Source organism: Carcharodon carcharias, chromosome 4, assembly GCF_017639515.1.
Source record: "Carcharodon carcharias isolate sCarCar2 chromosome 4, sCarCar2.pri, whole genome shotgun sequence".
NCBI classification, from domain to species: domain Eukaryota; kingdom Metazoa; phylum Chordata; class Chondrichthyes; order Lamniformes; family Lamnidae; genus Carcharodon; species Carcharodon carcharias.
Genome location: NC_054470.1, coordinates 190945029 through 190970418, shown reverse-complemented (window position 1 = coordinate 190970418; position 25390 = coordinate 190945029). Strand labels below are relative to the sequence as shown.

The 25390-nt window shown below is 41.8% G+C and overlaps 1 protein-coding gene across 7 annotated transcripts in view; it reads right to left on the bottom strand.

The window, feature by feature from the left end:
• The window catches only part of zfyve28 (zinc finger, FYVE domain containing 28), a 259216-nt gene that overhangs the window by 136925 nt on the left and 96901 nt on the right, over nucleotides 1-25390 (bottom strand). For all 7 annotated transcript variants that reach the window (XM_041186011.1, XM_041186012.1, XM_041186013.1 and 4 more), the window contains exons 2-3: nucleotides 18931-19071; nucleotides 2794-2931 (exon numbers count right to left, since the gene is read on the bottom strand). In XM_041186011.1, coding sequence (XP_041041945.1) covers nucleotides 2794-2931; nucleotides 18931-19071 — 279 coding nt within the window. The remainder of the gene's footprint in view (nucleotides 1-2793; nucleotides 2932-18930; nucleotides 19072-25390) is intronic.

Here is a 25390-nt window from a genome sequence, read left to right as displayed (position 1 = left end):
TACTGGAAGCTATATATATTAATACACGGGCCCGTTCTTTGCAGACAGAAAGAACATGTACACACATTGCACCTGTTTCAGCTAAACAAAATAAGTGACAGCTGTTTGCTGGTTCATTCCTCAGGGTAATGTCTTGACCAGAGTCAAGCTCCTGGTTTAAATTTCAAACAATGCTTCACAGTTAACTGTCAGCCACCATCAGCTAGTGCATTCTCCATGGCAACACCTCTACCACAGTTCCACTTGCCAATAAATCAGCATTCTCTTCTCATACGATACAAATAGTTGTTCTCTTTAACTTTGGTATTCTTGTGAATTGTCCTGAGTGCAAGACAAAAAGTTTTGACAAATGTCTCTTTCCAAGATTCCCTAGATTTTGAAATGATCCCAGCAGATTGGAAGTTGGCAAATGTAACACCACTATGCGAAAAGAGGAAGGGGGAAAACAGGGAATGACAGGTCAGTGAGCCTGACATCAGATTCCAGCACTTCCGCCACAGCGATTAAGGAAATCTTCACAAAGCATTTATAAAATCAGTGGGATAAGTCAATATGGTTTTATGAAAGGGAAAATAAAAGGGGAATCTGTTTTTTTGAGGATATAACTCGCCAGGTGTATATAGGGACTCAATAGAGGTAGTATATTTGGATTTCCAAATGACATTCGATAAGGTGCAACACCAAAAAGTTCATAAACAAGATAAGAGCTCATGAACTGTGGTGATATATTAGTTTGGATAGTGGGTTGATTAATGGACAGGGCAGAGTAGGCATAAAATGGGACATTTTCAAGTTGGCAGGCTGTGGCTAAGGGAGTGCTGCAATGATCAGTACTTGGGCCTCAGCTATTTACAATCTAGATTAAAGGACTTGGATGAAGAGACAGAGTTAACATATCTTTGTACTGTCAGCAAACTTCTTTAAGTAGAAATGTAAGTTGTGAGGAGGCTGCAAAGAAACAGACAGGTTAACTGAGTGAGCAACAAGATTTCATACGGAGTATAGTGTGGGCTAGTATGAAATTATTCACTTTGGTCATAAGAATAGAAAAGCAGAATACTTTTTTTATAAAAGGTATGAAATTTGTAAATGTTGATATTCAGGGAGACTTGGGTGTGCTCATACAAGGATCTCAAAGTTAGTATGTAGGTACAGCAAGCATTCGGGGGTTGGAGTACAGGAATAAAGAAGTCTTGCTACAATTATACAGGGCTTTGGTGAAACCACACCTAGACTAGTGTGTGCAGTTTTGGTTTGCACACTTAAGGATATACTTGCATTGGAGGCAATACAGTGAAGGTTCACTAGATTGCTCCCTGGGATGAGAAAGTTGTCCTATGTTGAGAGGCTGAGCAAATAGGGCTGATATTCTCTGAAGTTTAGAATAATGAGAGGTGTACAGAAACATACAAGGTTCTGAAGGGGCTTGATAGAGTACACAGAGGTTGTTTCTGCTGGTCAGGGACAGAGTCTCAGGATAAGGAACCATTCATTTAGAGCTAAAATAGAGAAATGTCTTCAATCTGAGGGTTGTGAATCTTTGGAATTCCCTACCCCAGTGGGTTGTGAATGTGCCATCATTGATTAGATCTAAAGCTGGGATAAACAGATTTTTGGTCTTTCAGGGAATCAAGGAAAAGGGGAGCAGGTGGCAAAGTGGAGCTGAAACCCAAGATAAGCCATGATTGTACTGAATGGCAGACCAGGCTCAACAGGTCATATGGTTTACTCCTGCTCTGATCTCATGTTCTTAGTTCCTGTGATCACCAATTATTATTAGCTTTTGGCTTAGTCATTAGATAATCAACAGTGAAATCGCGATGAGTCAAACTCAGATGACACAAAATTCCGGTTATATTGGAGTTGTCAAAATAGCAAATCCCATAGAACGATGGCCATGATGAACTGAAATTCCACACTGGTAGCTGAAATTATCTAAGCAATGTTGTTTGACTATGCTGTCCAAACAGAGTGAGGTTGGACCACATGGGTACAAAATCATAAGAGGGCTGGGCAAACCATTGTTTGACATCTAGATCACCCTGTAAAAAGGACCTGCAAAACCTGCGTGTATTGCTAAACCTGTGAGAAAGTTGTGTTGTCAATCAGAGATTGGATTCAAACAGTTTAGGACTGCACAAGATGTCGAGAATGAGGAAGAGCTGGGTGAGACATTGCTCGCCTGCCTAAGGCCTGCATGGAAATTCCAGCAGGGACAATTATGGAAACTTAGAGGGGGGATGCTGCCATACGCTGCACAACAGAACTGGTAGGTGACAAATCATAGATGCAGTACATTCTTCTCCGAGGGACGCAAGGAAGCCGATTACCCTAAAGAGTCCGGCGAACACATGCCCACTCGCGCAAGCAGATAAAGATTTCAGATTTTTTCCATAGCTAACTCCAAACATTTTTCAATGCAAAAGTTCTGACGTTTTACAAGGTCAGGTTATTGTAAGGTCTGAACAAATTGAATAAAGACTTTTTCCACACATTTACTACTTTACTGCATTTTCATTCGGCATTTGAATCTGTAGGTTTTGACACAGGCCACGTTTGTAGGCATATCAGGTTACATAGAAAAACATTGATATAAGAAAAGGGCCCCCCAAGGCTATCACCAAGCTCCGCTTCACACAAATCTGTGGGTGGATCACCTGGGATTCGCCTCACCGTGATTTTACTGCATGTGGAAAGTTTCTAGACAACTATTTTTGTATGCATGGGCCAAGATAACGAGCAAATGTTTCACTGAGATTTAACCAAGAGATGAAACATAAGGAAACAACTTACCTCAGCTCCAAACCAAAGCTGTCCTCCCAGATTATCATGCCGTATTTCCTCTGGAAACTTGACACAGAAATCCCGGTTTGCTCGTTCATTTGGAATGCATTCCTGCATTATCTGGTTGATTATATTCAGCACATTATCCTAATTTTTTGAAAAACAAGAGAGAGCAAGCATTCCAGTCATACCTGTCTTAAAGGAGGTCAGAAACAGATCTTCCAAAATGGACCAGCATATCATCAAAATCTATTAAACAATACATATGACACAGGTTCCTATTAATTGTATCCTTCTGATTTTTTTCATATTATTTGTCTGTTTTTGTGTTACATGAATACCATTGCACACTTCATATCGGTGCAGCTCGTTCATTTATATTGTCAGGACACAAGTTAACAAGGCCATGAGAAAAAATAGCAAATAAAGCACTGGGGTTTATTTCCAGCTGGATAGAATTGAAAAGCAGTGAAGTCTTGTGAAACTTTTACAAAACTTTGTTTGGACCAGACTTGGTGTGCTGTGAACAGTTCTAGTCTGCATATTATAAAAAAGGATACAGAGACAATGAAGGAGGTGCAGAGATTTACAAGGATTCAGAGTCTCAGAAGTTTAACGGCACAGGAGGCCATTCAGCCCATTGTGTCTGCACCGGCTCTCCAAATGAGCATTATAACCTAGTGCCTTTGCCCTGCCTTTTCCTTGTGCCCTTGCACATTGTTTCTAATCAATCATCTAATGTCCTCTTGAATGCTTTGATTGAACCTGCCTCCACCACACTTCCAGGCAGTGCATTCCAGACTCGAACCACTCACATCACTTTAAATCTGTGCGCTCTTGTTCTTGATCCTTTTACGAGTGGGAACAGCTTCTCCCTATCTACTCTGTCCAGCCCCCTCATGATTTTGAACATCTCTATCAAATCTCCTCTTAGCCTTCTCCTCTCCAAGGAAAACAGTCCCAACCTCTCCAATCTATCCTCATAGCTGAAGTCTCTCACCTCTGGAAACATTCTTGAAAACCTCTTCTGCACTCTTAGGTAAACTTCTTAGTTTAGTTACAATCCTATCATGAAATACTGAACGTGCTGGGGCTCTTCTCTAGAATAGCAAAGACTGAGGGTGGAAAAAAGCTTGATAAATTCACTAGATAAACACATGAAGGAAAAAGGTAAAGAAAGGGATGTTGATGGGATTAAATGAAGGGGAGTGGTAAGAGACTTGTGTTGAGCATGAACAGCACCATGGATCTGTTGAACTAAATCTGTTTGTGCTGGAAATACATACAAATATCTCACAATGCATGGTTGTCACTTGGAATTCTGTAAAGCATTCTGGAAATCAGGAAAGCGTATTCTGAGCTACATCACACGAGGGCAATGTGCAGATGGCGACACGTCTGGTACTGGTAGAAGTGGAAGCAATTCAGCTAAAAAGTTCATTCACAGAACGAACCAGTATAACTTTAAAGTGCTGAAATCAGGTGCATTTTTTCCCCACAAATTCACTGGTACCAATCGCTTAAATAAGTTTAATAACTTTGGTCCACTACCGTGCAATACAAGGGGAAATGATGGCCTAGTGGTACTGTCATTGGACTAGCAATCCAGAAGTCCAGGCTAACGCTCTGGGGACATGGGTGGAATTTAAATTCAATTAATAAATGTGGAATTAAGCACTAGCCTCAGTAATGGTGACCATGAAACCATAGTTGATTGCTGTAAAAACCCATCAGGTTTACTGATATCATTTAGGGTAGGAAATCTGTTATCCTTAGCTAGTTTGGCCTACAGACTCCAGACCCACAGGCATGTGGTTGATTCTTAACTGCCCTCTGAAATGCTCTAGCAAGCCACTCAGTTGAAGGGCAATTAGGGATGAGCAACAAACGGACTTGTCAGCGACGCCCACATTCCATGAAAGAATAAAAGAAAAGTTTCTAATGATTTAGTTATTGATAGTTTAGTGCCAGTTGGGAAGAGGTTCTGGAATGGTGCGAGTGACAAATTCAAACAAAATATTTCAGGGCCTGTTGTACTGTTTATACTCATCTATCCCCCAACCTGCCTCTCCTCCAATAACACTGTCCAGCTCCATGATTTCTACACTGAAAGCAATTAGAGCAGCTGCATCATGGAATCACACCACCTTGAATTTTTCCTCCAAATCCTCACTTAAAAATATACTGCCGCTGATATGGTCACAATCCGATGATTCCCTGTTCAACACAATTGCAGATATGCTATTACCATAAGGGTTGCTGCAGTTCAAAATCAAGGTCAAACACCACCTTCAGGGATGACCAACAAATGTGAGCTTGTCAGCATTGAGCCCATCCCAAGAACAAACAACTAAATATTAGAGGGAAAACTCAGCAGGTCTGGCAGCATCGGCGGAGAAGAAAAGAGCCGACGCCTCGAGTCCTCATGACCCTTCGACAGATTTCCAGCATCTGCAGTTTTTTTGTTTTTATAACTAAATATTAGCTTCTCCCTAACTTCTTAAATTTCACTGATAATCAGGAGTCAGAGGTCACATGGAGCTCTTTTCTCCACTGCAACATCAGAGCAATACCAGCAGGTTGCAAAGTCAAGCAGTTTATAATGCTTTCTGAAATATTTCCAAAATTATACCTACCAGTAGAGACAGTGCAATTCTGGCACTTAAACAACTGGGGAGTCGATGGCATAGGGGCATTTTCACTGGACTCGTATTCCAGGGACCCAGGGTAATGTTCTGGGGACCTGGATTCAAATCCCACCATGGCAGATGGTGAAATTTGAATTCAATATATTAAAAAAACTGAAATTGAGAGTCTGATGATAACCATGAAACTATTGCTAATTGTCATAAAAACCCATCTGACTCACTAATGCCCTTTAGGGAAGGAAATCTGCTGTCCTTACCTGGTCTGGCCTACATGTGACTCCAGACCCACAGCAATGTGGTTGACTCTTAAATGCCCCCTGAACAAGGGCAATTAGGAATAGGCAATAAATGCTGGCCTAGCCAGAGATGCCCACCTCCCATGAACGAATAATAAAAAACCAAAACCATCTTCCAGCCATGGCTCTTTATCACTGTACTATAGACTGTACTGTGGCTAAAAAATAAATCTAGGTCAAGTAGTTGAAGACACTTGCAAAAAAAAAACAACAAATATTCAGTAGCTGGTCGAGTCCTAAAGGGCATTGCTGTTAGACTGGGTCTGCGGCAGGTGGAGGGGGGAGCCAACAAGAGGGAAACACATAATTGACCTCATCCTCACCAACCTGCCTGCCATAGACATTCTGTCCATGACAGTATCGATAGCAGTGACCACTGCACAGTGGTTGTGGAGGCGAATATCACCTTCACTTTGAGGATACCCTCCATCGTGTTGTGTGGCACTACCACTGTGCTAAATGGGATAGATTTCAAACAGATCCAGCAACTCAAGAATGGATACCCATGAGGCGCTGTGGGCCATCAGCATCAACAGCAGCAGAACTGTACTCGAACACAATTTGTAACCTCATGGCCTGGCATATCCCCCGCTCTATCATTACCATCGAGTCAGGGGATCAGCCCTGGTTCAATGAAGAGTGCAGGAGGGGATGCCAGGAGCAGCAGCAGACATACCTAAAAAATGAGGTGTCAACCTAGTGAAGCTATAACACAGGATGACTTGCATGCCAAACAGCATAATCAAAAAGTAATGGACAGGGCGAAGCAATCCCACAAACTCTGCAGTCCTGCCACATTCAGTGTGAATGATGGTGGATATTTAAACAACTCACTGGAGGAGGAGGATCTACAAATATCCCCATCCTCAATGATGGAGGAGCCCAGCACATCAGTGCAAAAGATAAGGCTGAAACATTCACTACAATCTTCAGGTAGCAGTGCCAAGTGGCTGATACATCTCGGCCTCCTCCTGAGGTCGCCAGCATCACAGATGCCAGTCTTCAGCCAATTCGATTCGCTCCATGTGATAACAAGCAACGGCTGAAGGCACTGGATACTGCAAAGACTATGGGCCCTGATTCTGGCAATAGTACTGAAGACTTGTGCTCCAGAACTTGCCGCGCCCATAGCCAAGCTGTTCCAGCACAGCAACAACACTGGTATCTACCCGGCTGAGGAAAATTGCCCAGGTATGTCCTGTACACAAAAAGCAGGACAAATTCAACCCAGCCAATTACTGCCCCATCAGTCTACTTTCCATCATCAGTAAAGTAATGGAAGTGTTCATCAATAATGCTATCAAGCAGCACTTGCTTAGCAATAATCTGCTCACTGCCACCCAGTTTGGATTCCACCAGGGCCACTCAGCTCTTGACCTCATTACAGCCTTGGTTCAAACATGGACATGAGCTCCAGAAGTGAGGTGAGAGTGACTGCTCTTGACATCAAGGCAGCATTTGACAGTGTGGCATCAAGGTGCCCTAGCAAAGCTGGAGTCAATGGGAATCAGGGGGGAAACTTTCCACTGGTTGGAGTCATACCTAGCACAAAGGAAGATGGTTGTGGTTGTTGGAGGTCAGTCATCTCAGCTCCAGGACATCACTGCAGGAGTTCCTCCAGGTAGTGTCCTCGGCCCAACCATCTTCAGCTACTTGATCAATGACCTTCCTTCCATCACAGGGTCAGAAGTGGGGACGGTCGTTGATGATTGCACAATGTTCAGCACCATTCGTGACTCGACACTGAAGCAGTCCTTGTCCAAGTACAGGACGGCCTGGGCAATATCCAGCGTCTGGGAAGAGCGTCCCACAGTCAGCATCACGGTGAAGCGGTCTAGGAAGAGTGTCCTGCAGGCAGTTCTTCTTGAAAATAACAAATGACAAGACAGCGCGAGAGAGCGGCAGAGAGAATAGAAAAAGCGCGAGTGCGGGAAGCTTCAAAAAGTGTTGTCAGCACAAAGGTGAGAGCTGATTGGTGAGTAGTGGGTAAGTGTTTTTCTCCAGTTTTAAATAGATTAAGCTAAGGAAAGGTAAGAGTTCTAGTTTTTATTTAAAGTACATAAATAATTTAACTTTTTTTTAAAAAACTATTTAACTCAAAAGATTTTTTATTAAATTAGAGGCATGGCAGGACAGCTCAATCCCGTGTTATGTACCACCTGCAACATGTAGGAAGTCCTCAATGCTCTTTGCGCTCTGACCGACCATATGCGTGGGAAGTGCCACCACCCGCAGCTACTTGAGCTCAGAGTTTCAGAGCTTTAGCGGCAGCTGGAGGGACAGACGTGCATCCATGAGGCTGGGAGTTTTGTGGATAGCACGTTTTTAAGATCTGCTCACCCCACAGCTTATGGAAGTGCAGACAGAGGGAATGGGTGACCAGTCAGAAGAAAGGTGTCAGGCAGGTAGTCAGGAAATCCCCAGGGGACATCGCGCTCGTGAACCGTTTACGTGTGTTGGAAAACGGTGACTGTGACGGTTCCTCTCAGGAATGCATCCATGCTCATGGCACTGAGTGGCTCAGCTGCATAGGGGGGAGGAAAAAAAGAGGAGAAGACCAATAGTGGTAGGAGACTCAATAGTAAGGAGAACAGACAGGTGTTTCTGCGGCCGTAGGTGTGACTCCAGGATGGTATGTTGCCTCCCTGGTGCCAGGGTCAAGGATGTCACTGAACGGCTACAGGGCATTCTAAAGGGGGAGGCCAAACAGAAAGATCCTGGTACATATTTGGTAGCAACAACAGAGGTAGAATAAGGGATGAGGTGCTGCAAGCAGAATTTAGGGAGCTAGGAAGCAGATTAAAATACAGGACCGCAAAAGGTAGTAATCTCAGGATTACTTGCAGTGCCATGCGCAAGTGGAGTATAGAAATAGTAGGTTAGTCCAGAGTGGCCAGACAGATGGTGCAGGAGGGAGGGCTTTAGATTTCTGGGACTTTGGGACCGTTTCTGGGGGTGGTGGGACTTGTACAAGGCAGATGGGTTGCATCTGAACCGGAATGGGACTAGCATCCTTGCGGGGAGGTTTGCCAGTGCTGTTGGGGAGGGTTTAAACTAATTTAGCAGGGGGATGGAATCCTGAGAGGAGGTTCAGCAGGGGAAGATGCACAGCCAAAATTAGAAGAGAGAACAAGTGAGTCTAGAAGGCATAGAAATTATAGGCCAGTTAAGGCACAAGGGAGTTTGGCAAGGTTGGATGTTATTTATTTTAATGCAAGGAGTCTGACAAATAAGGCAGATGAGTTGAGGGCACAAATTAACACATGGAAGTATGATCTCATTGCTGTCACAGAGACATGGTTGAGAGAGGGGCAGTCCTGGATTTAATTTTAAGAAATGAAGCCAGGCAAGTGGTAGAGGTATCAGTAGGGGGAGCATTTTGCAGATAGTGATCACAACTCCATTAGATTCAAGGTTGTTATGGAAAAGGAGAAGCATGGGCCAGAAATCAGAGTTCTAAATTGGGGGACGGCTGATTTTAATAAGATATGATTTGGCCAGAGTGGACTGGGAGCAGCTCCTTTTAGGTAAATCTGCATCAGAGCAGTGGGACTCATTCAAAAAGGAAATAGGGAGAGTACAGGGCCAACGTATTCCAGTAAAGATAAAGGGTGGGACCAACAAATTCAGGGAACTTTGCTGTCGAAGGATATACTGGATTGGATAAAGAGAAAAAGGGAACCTTAAGGCAGATAAGGTTCAAAACAGTGGAAGCCTTGGAGGAGTATAGAATGTGTAGGGGAGAACTTAGAAAGGAAATTAGGAGAGCAAAAAGGGGACATGAACAAACATTGGCAGGTAAAATAAAGGAAAATCCATAGTTATTTTACAAGTACATTAAGAGTAAGAGGATAAATAAGGAAAGAGTAGGGCCCATTAAGATAGGACTTAGTGGTAATTTGTGTGGAGCCAGAAGACATGGGTAGAGTTCTAAATGAATACTTTGTGTCGGTGTTCACAAGTGAGAGGGACAACGTGGGTATGGAAATCAGGCAGGACTGTGATATAATTAAAAGAAATCAGCATAGAAAGGGAGGAGGTTCTAAGAGGTTTGGCAGGTTAAAAGCAGATAAATCTCCAGGCCTGGATGAAATGTATCCTAGGCTGTTGAGTGAGGCAAGGGAGGAGATAGTAGGAGCGCTGGCAATAATTTTGAATACTTCTCTGGCCACAGGAAAGATGCCAGAGGACTGGAGGACAGCCAATGTGGCACCGTTATTCAAGAAGGGAGGAAGGATAAACTAGGGAACTACAGTCAGTCTAACCTCACTGGTGGGGAAACTATTGGAAGTAATTCTGAGGGACAGAATTAGTCTACACTTGGAGAGGCAGGGATTAATCAAGGACAATCGGCATGGTTTTGTTATGGGGAAGGCATGTCTGACCAATTTGATTGAATTTTTTGAAGAAGTATAGGTGAGGGCAATGCATTTGACGTAGTCTACCTAGACTTCGGCAAGACTCTTGAAAAAGTCCCGTATGGGAGACTGAGAATGAAGCTAAGAGCCCATGGGATCCAAGGAAATTTGGCAAATTGGATCCAGAATTGGCTGAGTGGCAGAAAGCAGAGGGTGATGGTCGAGGGGTGTTTTTGTGACTGGATGCCTGTGTCCAGTGGGGTTCCACAAGGATCAGTGTTGGGTGCCTTGATGTTTGTGGTATATATAAACAATTTAGATTTGAATTTGGAGGGTTGATCTGTAAGTTTGCGGATGACACGAAAATTGGTGGGGTGGTAAATAGTGAGGAGGATAGCGTTAGATTACAGGAGGATATAAACGGGCTAACCAGATGGATTGATCAGTGGCAAATGGAATTTAATCCGGTTAAGCGCGAGGTGATGCACTTGGGCAGGACAAATAAGGCACAGGAATACACGATGAATGATAGGTTCCTGGGGAGTATCGAGGATCAGAGGGACCTTATGTGCAAGTCCACCGGTCCCTTAAGGTAGATAAGGTGGTTAAGAAGGTTTATGGGATACTTGCCTTTCTTAGCCAAAGCATAGAATATAAGAGCAGGGAGGTTATACTGGAAGTGTATAAAATCTGGTTAGGCCACAGCTAGAGTATGGCATACAGTTCTAGAATCCACATTATAGGAAGGATGTGATTGCACTAGAGAGAGTGCAGAGGAGATTTACCAGGATGTTGCCTGAGCTGGAGTGTTTTAATTATGAGCAGAGATTGGATAAGACTGGGGTTATTTTGCCTGGGGTAGATGAGATTGAGGGGGGACATGATTGAGGTGTATAAAATTGAAGGGCATAGATAGGGTAGACATGAAGGAACTTCTGCCCTCAGTGAGGGATCAATAACTCGGGGGCACAGATTTTGGGTAAGGGGCAGGAGGTTTAGAGCAGATGAGGAAGAATTTTTTCAACCAGAGGGTGGTGGGAATCTGGAGCTCACTGCCTGAAAGGGTGGTCGAGGCAGAAACCCTCATAACATTTAAGAAGTATTTGGATGTGCACTTGTGATGCCATGGCATACAAGCTATGTGCCTAGTGCTGGAAAATAGGATTAGAATAGTTAGGTACTTGTTTGACCGGCACAGGTTCAATGGGCCAAAGCGCCTTTTTCTGTACAGTCGATCTCTGTGACTATGACAGGCTTGGGCTGACAAGTGGCAAGTAACATTCACGCCACACAAATGTCAGGCAATGATCATCTCCAACAAGAGAGAATCCAACCATCACCCTTTGATGTTCAATGGCATTATCACTACTGAATCCCCCAATACCAACATCCTGGTGTTGCCACTGACCAGAAACTGAACTGGGCCAGGACAAAGCAGCCCGATTGATTAGCTCCACATCCACAAACATTCACTCCCTCCACCACCGACGCACAGTAGCAGCAGTGTGTGCCATCTACAAGATGCACTGCAGGAATTCAGCAAGGCTCCTTCGACAGCACCTTCCAAACCCATGACCACTACCATCTAGATCTTCCCCTCCAAGTCACTCACCATTCTGACTTGGAAATATATCACCATTCCTTCACTGTCACTGGGTCAAAATCCTGGAATTCCTCTCCTAACAGCACTGTGGGTGTACCAACGCCACATGGACTGTAGCGGTTCAAGAAGGCAGCTCACCACCACCTTCTCAAGGGCAGCTAGGGACGGGCAATAAATGCTGGCCCAGCCAGTAAAGCCCACATCCCGAGAATGAATAAAAAAAATGTTTTGAATTTTTAGAACAAGCATGTATTAGTTCTTTGCACAAATCTCTATGTGGTAAACTAAATGGCAGCATCAACATTAACCGTTTCCCTTCTGTTTCCTGTGCAAAATCAATATGAGAACTTAGGCAGATGTGAAGACTATATGGAATTACCTATGTGTGCTGCATTAGTAATTGTGTGCAAAAGACATTTTGGTGTGAAAGGCACTTCGTAGATACAAGGATTATTTGTATAAAAAGAATTCAAGTAGTTTGCCTAATAAAATTAAACTTCAGGAACAACCATCATCTAAAAAAGATAGCTGGACTTCAGCTTAAAAAGTTGCCAAATATAGCAAGTCAGCCAATCGCTGAAGAGAGCTGAGATGTTAACATATCAGGTTGGGTCCTTTTTTGAAACATTCGAGAATCAAGGCTGGCTAGTTGTGTGTTTCCAGATTTTATTTTAGTTTCCGATTATCAGTAATTGAAGCACTGTACATTATTAGCCTCAGTTGAAGTATGTGATTTGACCACCGCTCCTTCATTACAACACTGACACTTCAAAAGTACCTCATTGCTGCAATGCACTTTGGGAAATCCTGAAGTCTGGAAAGGCATTATTAGAGAAATAGAAGTTCTTCTCAAAACTGTGCAGAGATAAATGATTTCAGAGCAACAACTATGGAGTATACTTTATTGTTTCAACATATTTTGCCACAAAACAGTGGAATGTAATGCTACATCACCTAATTTTCTAATGAAACCTTCAGCACAGGATGGAAATTTCAAGAGGCAGAAAATATACTGATCAAAACCATTTTAAAAAAATGCTTTGGGCATCTAAACCATATTCATTGCCTATTCCAGAGGAGCTTGATGGGTCACCTCAGAAGTTAACATAGGCTAGTCTCGATAAACTGATTGCCTTCCCTGAAGAATATTACTGAAGCAGCTAAGTTATGAGGATACTCAAGCAACTTTCATGGTAATTTTTCTTCCAGCATCTGTTCAATTTCACCACTTGCCATGTTGATTTTCAGACTTCAATGTTGCTAATCCAGTACCATTACTGCCACTCCTACTGTTCCCGTTTCCAGTGAACACACTGCTCAATCATGTGGATTTGAACTCCAAACATATAAACATACATTTATTGACTCATTTTCTTTATCAGCTTAGTTCTTTTCGATTTTCAAAGACATACTCTACGAAAGTTAGCCACTTACCCAGACAAAAGGAAATTCCTGCAATGTCAACACAATTCAACTTTTAAATGTTACACCACTGAAACAAATTTTCTATTATTGAGCTAATGCACATTAGACACCAATAATTTTAAATGCAATCTAGCTATGCAACAAGCAGTGCAATAGAAAGAATAGAAACTAGATCACATTTTTAATAAGTGGTAAGTTTTCTTCACAATGATAAATCCAACGTTGAACATTTGGTCAGTACATGTGTCACAAGTGCAGAAACCCATCAGCATATTTAAGATTTTCCAAATCAGTTCCTCATGAGTTAATACCCACCTTTAGGGCTTCTGTTTGCCAAACATGGTGCACACTCTCTCCCTGCAAGAGAAATCCTCACTTATCCAAGTCCAGAAACTTTCGATTCAGCAGGGCTCACAAGTATTCCAAGTGTGCAGAGGTACCATGAAAACTAACCAGCTGAAACTGTGTATGTTACAAGACAGACTCCCCCACCAGCTAAATGACAGGTCAAAGTAGGCCACATCTTGCAGCTGCTTCCTCTTTTTGCCACAAATCCACATCACAGCTTTGTCCTGGATCATACACATCATCTAATGCCATTCTGTTGCTCCTTAATTTGTAACTCATCAGCTACTACTTGGACACACCATATCTGGCAGAGACTTGACTTGCATATTTAATTCTATTCCACAGTCACTAAAGATGTCAAGACAAAAATATTCTTTAGCCCCCTTCTCAACGTGGTACCAAAGAGCTGTGTCTAGACTGAAGTTAACATCCACCAGCAACATCAAGTGTTGGTAAGAAACAATTGGCCCAGAAGCTCCCTGCATCTTGCAAATGAATGCCATTCGGGCCACCTAGCACAATGCCATTGCCTTGTAGTTGGGTACACACCAGTATTAGTCAAGATTTTGTGGTGCACACTATATGCCATCAATGTAATAGCACATGAAAAGCAATGCTGCAACTGTTTCAGAAATGCCTCAAACAGGCAGAGTCTGATCTGCATTTTGCTGTGTAATGCAAATGTACTGGACAATGTTGCTTCATTCAGAGGGCGAGGGGGCAAGTTAGCAAATGGGCTGAGATAGAGAAAGGGGAGAGACTTCAATACTACCTAATCAAGGGGAGAATTATCCCATCAGCGAGCAGGGGCAGGGCCCACTCAATGAGACGTGGTGATGTTGGACGGGCGTCCCGACATCACCACGTGTCATTTAGTTTGACAGTTTGGCAGGCACCTAGCAGTGTCAGCTGCGCACTCGCCGAACCGTCAAAGGCCTATTAAAGCCATTAACAAAGTAATTAAAGTCATTAAGGTTGGTGGGCGGGCGAAGAACCCAGGCGGCCTTCGCATTTATCATGAAACCTCATCCATGGGCAGGATGAGGTTTTATGCAGGGTTTATTAATTAAATAAAAATTTTGAAAAAATTAATGGTCATGTCCCAGCTCATGTGACAGTTTCACATGAGGGGATATGTCCCTAAAATTTTTTTTCATTTTTATTAAATTTTCCAGAACTTAAACTAATCTTCCTGAGGCACGGGGGTGCCTCAGGGAAATTTCTGCGCTCTTTCGCGAAAGAGAGCAGGCCCCAACTCAGGGAATCCCCCCCGCCCGCACAGGGAACGCACAGTGCTTCCTGGTACATGTCATGCTGGGCGGGCCGAAATGGTGGCACGCACCCGATCGGGGGCACCGATCAGGTTAGCGTTCACTCCGGCCCGCCCACGTACAACCTCCCCAACTTGGGGAGAGGGGCAATTTAGCCCCAGATGTCTACATTTAAAAAGCCTTGTAACTGCTCAACTGCAACAATGTTTTTAGGGGTGATAAACATGTGAGAAATTACACAACCTGGGATCAGTAGCTCATATTTTTTTCAAAATATTCTAAAAAGAAGTATTTGAGAAACCGGCTCAGAGCAACAATGTTTGGATTTAAAGTCAACGAGCACCTTTTTTAAAAAAAAAAGATCAATATTTGTTAACATAATCAAGGACAACTGATACATGCAAAGCATCACTTTATTTATTCAGGAGATCCAAGGATCAGTAAAACAAGAAAATCAACATGTATTATGGCTCCAGCTACCATGAACTTGAGGAGAAAGCCTCTGAGCTTAGAGCTGATCCACCATGCCAAGTAAAGTAAGAATAACTAATGAATGATCAGTTAGGCAGGTAAGGTAAGTAGAATTCTGTGCTGCTTGTATGTTGTGGAAATTCTTGCAAGCCAAGACAATTCAGGAAAACTGCAAATCCAATAAATGTTTCTAATGGATGTGCTCAAACACAAATGTCAATTCCTTTCCAAGTTACCACTGAATCTGCTTCAACCACACTTCCCAGCAGTGCATTCTAGATTGGCAGCAATATAAAATTTGTGACACAGTAGCAAAACAGCTCTCAAGGTCACAAATGACTATGACAAAGTTGAACTATCCCTTCCCATCAGTCACAATCTGTCTGCAGCTGGTTGATCACATCATCCTCCTCAAATACCTCGCTCCACTATCATCCAGCTGACTGGAACTGCTCTCATCTGGTTCCATTCTTAGCTAATCGTAGCCAATGGCTTCTCTTCCTTTCATACCATTCCCTCTCACGTCCCCAAGTATCCTTGGTTCCCTATTTCTCATCTACATGCAGCTCCTTGGTGACATCATCTGAAAGCACAGTATTAGTTTTCACACGTATGCTGCCAATATCTAGCTCTGCCTGATTACTATCTCTCTCAACTCTTCCACTGTTGCTAAATTATCAGACTGCTTATCTAATATTCAATATTGAACGAGCAGAAATTTCCTCCACTTAAATATTGGGAAGACCAAAGCCATTATGTTCAATCCCTGCCCCAAACTCCATTCTCTAGATACCATTTCCATCCATCTCCCTGACAACAGACTGAGACTAAACCAGTCCGTTTGCATCCTTGGTGTGATATTTGACCCAAGATAAGCTTCTGACCTTTTATTTGCTCCATCACTAAAATCATCTACTTCCACCTCTATAACTTTGTCTGACTTCACCAGTGACATAGCTCATTTCCTGCTAAAACTCTCATGCACCTCTTTGTTACTTTTAAACCTGACTGTTCCAACTCACTCCTACCTGGTCTCCCACATTCTACTCTATGTAAACTTGAGTTCATCCAAAACTCTGCTGCTGGCATTTAAACTCAGACCAAGTCCTGTTCCCCAAGTTCCCCTGTCCTCGCTGACTCACATGGGCTCCCGGTCAAGCAACGTCTTGATTTCATATCCTCGTTTTCAAATCCCTCCAATGCCTTGTCCCTCTCCATCTCTGTAATCTCCCCCTGCCCCACAACCTTCAGAGGTATCTGTGTTCATCTAATTCTGGTCTCAAGAAGCCTGATTTTAGGACTCCAACATTGGAGGCTGTGCCTTCAGTTGCCTAGGCCACAAGTTTTGGAATTCTCTCCCTACACCGCTCCGCCTCTTTACCTTGCTTTCCTGATTTAAGACAGTTCTTAAAATTTACCTCTTTGCCTAAGCTCTTGGACATCTGACCTATTATGCTGCTCTGTGTCATTTTGTTCAATATTGCTACTATGAAGTGCCTTAGGACGTTTCATTACAATAAATTGTGATACAAATCTAAGTTGTTGTTGGTAAAAACTCTCAATTCCCCCAGATATCTTTGTCAATTATCTTAAATTTGAATCCTCTGGCTACCAATCAACCTGCTATCGTGGACAGTTTTCCCTATTACTCTAACAAAACCCCTCAATTTTGAGCACCTTTACCAAATCTCTATTAAAATATATGCCAGAAGAGTGAATCAGGAAAGGCAAAGTAACTATCCATCAAGGAGGGAAAAGACAGCAAGTGCACATGGAATGATCACCTGAAAGTTCCAAGCTGTTCAATAATTGCTAGATCCTTCTGTTCGGAGACCGTGACAAGGGACTTTGCACAGTAGTTGGAATTCTTTGGGAGTCCATCCTATTTACATGACTAAATATGCTCCAGCCTGGAACATTAACTGTCCAGACCATAAATATGGCAGATGTTTGGGGTGGGGTGGGGGGAGGGAATATAAAAACGGACGGGAAAAAAACCAACTTGTGTATTTGGAGTACAGAATGTTCAGCAGTCCAAGAGAATCCACTGTTCTGTTTGGGAGAAGGATTGTGCAGGAGATTCGTTAGCACCAAATATGAGAGCTTTTCTGACAAAATTGTTTTAGGGGATATTTGTGGTGGGTGAAGAATTTTCATGGTAGATATATGAGAATATTTTATGGTAGAATCTAATTAGGTAAAAAGCCAGAGTTGATTAAAAAAATACTTGAGATGTATACACTTAACTAAAAAACAAACAGAAACCTGACCAATGATCAAAACAGGAAATTGACCCAAAAAGTTGAAGTTAATCAGATCAGTGCCACTAAATACTGCATTGTTGCTATTGAAGGGTTGAGGTTACTATGGATATAAATTATGCCAGTATGTTCCAGGCTTCTAGAAGAAGTTCATTTAAATTACAATTTAGGTCAAAATAAATCACTGAATAATTCTGAAAAAAGCTAGATGTTTTCAGTGATTTCTAAAACAAAGTAATAGATGAGTTTCTAGTTAGCATTCATACTGTACAACCTTCAACTACATGCATTGAACTCTGCACAGTGGCACTTCAAGTATTAATGACTCACTTCAAAAACAAATTCACACATTGATTGGTTAAAAAAAATGGTGATTGCATTAGAAGGTACAATAATTTATTTACTCAAGTTGCAAAAGCTTGGCAGAGATCCAAACCATGGCCTTGTTAACTGGTTAGTTACCAGAATCACCTAAGATAGCACAACGATTCCTGTACCAACAGGCATAGGACAGTACCGTTTATTTGTTTCAAAGGACTTTAGCTGAATTGCACATGAATTTTTTAAAAATACATTCACAGGGTATGAGTACCGCTAACAAGGGCATCACTTATTGTCCATCACTATACAACTGAGTAGCGTGCTAGGTAATTTCAGAGAATAGTTAAGAGTCATTCACACAGCCATGGATCTGGAGTCTCACGCAGCCAGAATTTCTTCTAATGGTGATCCAGATGGGCTTTTCCAACAACTGCTGATTCTAGCTACTTATTCTAGATTTTATTTAATTACTTGAATTTAAATTCCCTAGCGGTCACGGTGGGACGATTTGAATTCATGTTTGTGCATTATTAGTCTAGGCTTCTGGATTACTAATCCAATAACATAACCACTATGCTACCGTACTCATAATGCCTAAGAGTTTCCAATCACGTCAAAAATAAAAATAGGACTTTTTTTAAAAAAGAGGCAGGACTTGTGCAAAGTACCAAATAAACAATTCTCATGAAATTCTAATTATCATACATTTCATCACTGAATTAATATTTAGGACTCGGCTGCTACCCAAGAAAGAGATAGTTTTCCATTATTATCTAAAATATTGAGCTTGTACAATTTCAAACCATTAGTGTGTTCAAACAGTTAAAACTCACTACTTTTAAAGAATATATATATATTCTTCAGGTTATGGACATCGCTGTTAAGGCAAGCATTTAGTGCTCATCCATGGCTGCTTTGAGGTCATGGTGGTAAGGCTGCCATCCATGCAATGAAGCAACTCTTGCTACGTTGTAGGGAGTTTCAGGATATTGAACCAGCATCCAAGTGATGTGATATGCATCCCAAATCACACTGGGGTGACTTGGAAATGATACTGCTTAAAGATGTCAGATTATGAATAAATGAGAATAACCCCAACAGCAATATACTTTAATGTAAATGATGGTGCGATTGTCACAGTTACCTGGCAGGAACGGAACTGGTTGACCAGCAGCGTACATCTTTGTGGGTCTTTCCGTCCATCTAAACTATCCAGTTCAGCTGCAACCTGATTTAGCTCTTCATCTGCATAGTAGAACTGGGCAAGGAGCTGTGGGTCTGACCTCTAAGATTTCAAAGAAAATCCACAATTAACTCATTTACAAGTAAATGAAGATGCTACCTATCCCAGAACTCATCTTTAACCAAGATTTGTTGAACATCTTTTAATCCAAAGAATTTTTAATCTACAGAAAGTAAATGTACATTCATCCAGCACAGGCATGATGGACCACAATATGGCATTCTCCTGTGATGCAAGCTTCTATAATTACTTTTAAGAAAAGGAAAAAGATTCACATTTCTAAAACATCTTCCACAAGCTCAGGACATTGCAAAGTGCTTTACAGCTAATCAAGTACTTGAAGTGCAATTGCTGCAATAATGTAAGAAATGTGACAGCCAACTGAGTATAGCAAGCTCCCACAAACAGCGGTGTGACAACGGCAAGGTAATCTTTTTTTGAGATGCTGATTGAAGGATAAATATTGGTCAGGACACCAGAGATAACTCCCCTACTATTCAAAATAGTGCAACGGAATCCTTTATGTCCACCTGGCCTTTGTTTAACATCTCATCCGAAAGAACACCTGAGTTGTTAGAGTCATGCGACATGCTGTAATGCAATCAATCATTCTCATTATCATAGCCTATTAATGATTGAAGTGTAAAATAAGTATTGTTCACAAATCAAGCTTCTTGCAGTATGTCAAGTGCATATTATCTCCACTTCCTCGGTCATTCTTACCCTTCATTTCAAATCAAGAAAGATTTTTAGCTGAGTGAACAAACCATAACAATAACATTTAATAATGATCAATGTGGCAGAAATAGCATGACAACTGTTGATTTCCTGACCAGAAGTGATGGCTTGAAGATCTGTTTTACAGGAATGAGCTTAGCAGGATATTCAGCAACCTGGCACACACCATTTCAGAGTCATTGAAACAATCAAAAATAAGCTTGCATCATTCAAAGTATGAACATACCGAACTCAAAAATGATGCCTAATCCATTTCACAAAGCACTTGTTATGCTTTTGATTGTCAAATTAAGTATTTGCTTGGATTCAACATCATGGGCTACTCACATAACTGAACCTTATTTCCCATCCCCAACCATGATGCGCTCATGACCAGCCTTTTATCTTGTACTCTCCATAACCTCAGCTCATCCAAAGCCCTGCTGCCCATATCCTGACTCACACCAAGTCCCTTTCAGCCGTCACTCTGCACTTGACCTACATTGACCCATTTCTAGAAGGCAGCTCACCATTTTCAAGGGCAATTAGGGATGGGCAACAAACGCTGGCCTTGTCAAAGGCGCCCACACCCATGTCACAAAACTATCATATTTTTCATATTATTATTGTTGGCTTATCGGTGTGAGTGTGGATGGTTGCGTGTGACCAATGTAATTAGGCTAGAGATGCTTAGACTACAACATTGAAATCGAAAGAGTTAGGTGTAAAGCAGATTTTTGAAATGGAGATGGATGTGCTAGGATGAGGGTTCCACAGGTAGGGCGTGAAAGAAATTTGCATTTTTAGCTAAGTGAAGGGGTTGTTTGATTTTCAATGGGATAGCTTAATGTTTACAACTAACAAGACAAATCAGACAAAGCAATACACTTAATTTACCCAAAGGAAAAAAGGCCATATTGACAACATGAAAGATTTTTATAGTATGGGAGAAGTACATTCCCAAAGACATGTAGAGCAATGGGATTTTATACATTAAAGAGAGAGGAACATATATAAAGAAGGATGGAAGGCTACAGGGGAGTGGCCGTGTAAAATCTTGAAAGGTACACGATGTGAACTAGGCTTGGAAAAAGCCTCTAGCCACTCTGAAGAGGCACTGTTCTAGTAACTAAAGTGGTGTTACAAAGCCTTTGCAATTGCACTGTTTAGTGGGTGCTGTGGTAACATATTTAAATTTAAAATCTATTTTGAACTGTTGCCTTAAATGGGGTTTGTGGTTGGGAGTCAGGTTAATTAGGAATTTTGGGATGTTATAATATCAAAACTTCAATCTTGTGTTTGAATTATTTTTCTTCAGTTAATTGTTTTAATTTAATTTTTAAAATCTCTAAAGCTGCTAGCGGACTCATTACTTCTGAATTCAGTGCGTAAATCTTCTCGTAATAATTACAATTGCAAAACCGTTGTGATAGCATGGCCAAGTTTCCCACTTGGATTTAATCCATCTGGCACATACCACCTGCCACATCATAACATCCTATATAAGAATAAAAGGTCTAGTAACACCTCAAATTTAAAATTCTCATCCTTAATTTTCTCCATGGTCTCACTTCTATCTCAGTAACTGCCTTCAGCCTTAATCATCTGGGAACACTGTATTCATCAAACTGTAGCCTCTTAAGCATCCATGATTTCATATGTTCACTCCATTGGCAACCACGCTTTCAGCTGTCCAGGATCCAAACTGTGGAACTTCCTCCCTAAACCTTTCCACCTTTTACTTGGTCGAAGACACTCTCACTGACCAAGTTTTAAGTCTAATATCTAGCCTTGATAGCTCCTTATTGGAGTTTTATCAGAGAAAATTGACCATCAGCGAAACTTCTTGCAATGTTACACTATTTTAAAAAGCTGCTATATAAATACAAGTCTCTGTCGAGTGTATTTCTACCATCACTAGGACATAGTGCATAGCTTAACCAACCTTTTGGTCATGGTTACAGAAAAAAATTGGTTACAGCTGGACTGTAAACTCAGATTTATATAAACATTAAATAGTCAAGGGAACATTGTGACCCACAAATACATTTTACAAGCCAATATCCTCCTCAGAATCAAAAACAAAAAAGGTTTCCCCTAATTTGCCATGAACATAAAACTGACCTTTTAAGGCTGTATGCTGAAGTAGTTAACCTGCAACTTATCTGTGCTGGCTTCAGACTCAAATACAATCAAGATATAGCTCTAATTTTCTTTGAACGTATTGACTAAAAGAGGCAAATTTTGCTTTTTCCCCCTAACATTTAAGTGGTCAGACATGGTACAGATTGCTTTCCCATACAAATACAGCTGCCAAGGAAGATAGAATATTTACAAATTAATGGCTTTAGTCAATAGGTCTGTCAGAAAATATAATTAATAATTTTCATAATGTTATTGGAATTTATCGCCGGCGGGAGGGTGGGGGGCACGTATACGCGGGGGGGGGGGGGGGGGGGCATACACGTGTGTGAGAGAGAGAGAGAGAGAGAGTGTGAGAGAGAGGGAGAGAGGGTGAGTGAAAGGCTTAGTTGAATTAAAGACAGCTGGTCTGACGCCTTTGTTGCATCAAGAAGCGAAGCTAGGTTTGAAATGTTTAATAGTTAAACATGGCTGATGTTTTAGAATGTAAGGTGTAATAGGGAAATTTGCATTTTTAGATAAACCAGAATAATTTGAAATTTAAAAGAGGTGATAAAATGTTACGCTTAACCAGAAAAAGCCAAAGTGTGCTTATTTTTCCACAAAGCTTACCGATAAAATTGGTACTATGAAAGGTTTTTATTATTAGAAAAGTAGAGTTGAAAAGACACATTGGGACAATAGTATTTACATTAAAAAGGGAGAAACCTGTATAAAGGAGATGAGGTTGTGTGTAAGAAAAAGGAATCCTAACATCTAAAGCATGAAAAGCCTCCAGTCACTAAGCCTCAAGTTGCTGTCTACACTGAAGCAAAGTGAAGGAAACTCACTTTGAATTCGACTGTTCAGGGTATCGTGTTACTTTGCCTGGGACTTTTAAAATCTGTGTGTCTTATTGTTGCCTTAACGGAGGTATAACTGGGAGTTAGACTAACTAGGGGAGCCAGGAGCTATCATAGTAGTAATTTGTAACCCCATGTATGTGCTTAAAACCATTTTTTCAAAAATTTAATAAAGGTTAAATTTAACTGTTTAAGAAAATATCGATGTCCCCCAGGGCTCAGAATGGTAATAAAAGGTACAATTGTAAAGGATGTACAGGAAGAGAGATTTGGGGGCATGCATGAAAAAATATTTGAAAGTGGAAGGGCAAGTTCCTAAGGTTCTTTTTAAAAAAAAAATCTATAATTCTTGGTTCATATAATTGGAGACAGTAAAAGAAACAAGAAAGTTATGCTCAACATTTATTTATCACTGATGAGGCTCTAGCTGAAGCAGTGTGTCCAATTCTGGGTACAACATTTAGGAAAGGTGTCAAGTCCTTGGAGTGCATGTAGGATAAACATACTTAAATGGTACCAGGGATCCAGGATTACAGTTACATGGAGAGACTAGAAAAGCTGGGAGACCTCCTTAGAGCAGAGTAGATTATGGGGAGATTCATGATTTTGAGTCGTCAATAAGGAGAAACTGTTTGCAGTGGCAGAATGGTCAGTTACCAGAGAACACAGATTTAAGATAACTGGCAAAGTAAACAGGCAAGGTGCGAATAATTGGGCCATAACTTCCTCAGAGTGGCAATCAGCGCCATATTGCCACTCCGTGCCCACTTATCTATGCCAAATTTCTTCCGTGCTTGTCTCGCCCGACCTTCAACCTCAGGCTGAGAGAGATCCAGGCTGCATAGCTGTCTCTTTAGTCCAACGTCAAAGTCCAGCACTGCCGAATTGAAGGATGGCACACCCCCTTTTTTTTTTAAAAACAGCACTAGCTGCTGTAAAGCAGGTAAATTTAAAGGTCCCATTGAAATTGACAGGCCAGGGAGAAGGTAAGTGCCTAAGGTAAGTAAAGAGGATTTGGGGTTGGGGTGTTCAGAGGTCAGGTGGGTGGGTTGGACATCGACGGGGATGCAGCGGGCTGGACATTCCTGGGGGTGGAGCAGGGTTGACATCAGGAGGGGCTGGTGGGGGGGGGGTTGGAATTTCAGGGATGTGAGTTGGATGTAGTGAGGAATCCCATGCGGGTGGGGGAATCCCATGGGGGCAGGACGTCAGGTGGGGAATAGCGTGGGGGGGTTGGTTAGTTAGGGGTGGGAGGGAATCGGTCAGGGTCTTTACAATATTTACCCAGAAGTTAGAGGAGGTTTTAATGCTTCTAACTTTTTCTAGGTAACTATTGGATGGTTCCGCCAGGGTTACACCAAAGTTTGCGATTCAAACTACGTTTTCGGATGGCTCCCAGTGCAACGCAACTGCTTAGAGGAAGTGTGCACTTCTTGGCAATTTCTGTGCAAACTCTTACCTGGGAACTTTCCACAGGGACTCCCCAGCACTTCTTTGGAGTATGCCCCAAATCAGAGGTTATGGCCCATTACTGTTAACACAAATTCTAATGTTTTGGAATGCACTGCCTCAAAGTGTGGAAGTAGACTCAATTTCAAAGGAAATTAGATCAATGTTTGAAGTGGGAAAAATTTGAAGGGCTATGGGGGAATAAAAAGAGTAGGGGAATGGGACGAACTACATAATTCTTTTAAAGAGCTGACACGGTCACAATGGACTAAATGGCTTCCACCTGCACTGTGTCAATCTATGATTTAACTAATGTTAGAAGCTCTGTTAGAAAGATATAGAATATGATACAGATCATTAGTTCTTAAAAACAGCTTGGGTGGAATAGGCTGACGTATGTTAGCTGACCTGTATAACTGATGACACAATTTGTTCTTGCACTTAGTTTAAGCGCAAGGGCTGACATATCTGTTTTCCCCATTGTTTGGGTGTTTCTCCTTGCTCTTCAAATCCCTCCACGGCATCTTGCATTCCCATCTCTGTAACTTGCTTCAGTTTCACAACCCTCTGAGAATTTTGCATTCCTCCAACTCTACTCTTTTGTGCATTTCACTTCTTCCTCCCCATCAATGGAGTCTGTACCATTAGATGCCTCGGCCCAAAATTCTGGATTTCTCATCCCAACTGTTTCGCCCCTCTCCTTTCAGAAGCACCTTAAAACCTCTCTTTGACTTCACCTGCCCCAATATCTCTTGCAGCCTCGGATCAAATTTTGTTTCATAATGCTCCAGTTAAACACCTTGGGGCATTTTATTACATTAAAGGCACTTAATAAATATAAGTTGTTGTTGTTTCCACATTCGGCACTATCCTCAAATGAGGGGACAGGCAACCCATTCACAGCCTTCCATCAGTTCGATGCTATAACACAGTGCACTGGTCATTCTCCTTGAAGGACACACACACACAGTCACTTGTTTCTATTTCTCCATCACAGCATAGTTGAGATTGGGGATAAAGTGGCGAGACCAGGACTGCAATTCAGCCCTGCATGCAAGGGTGTACACTGAAGCAAAGGGGCTATATCTTTGTTCCTCTCAGTTATGTTTCTCCAAAATCATTAGTTACTATTCAAATGTTCTCTCAACTCTTAGTCAGATTCACAGGAAAATACAGTTTACATTAGCTGATATGCAATCTACATGTTCCAA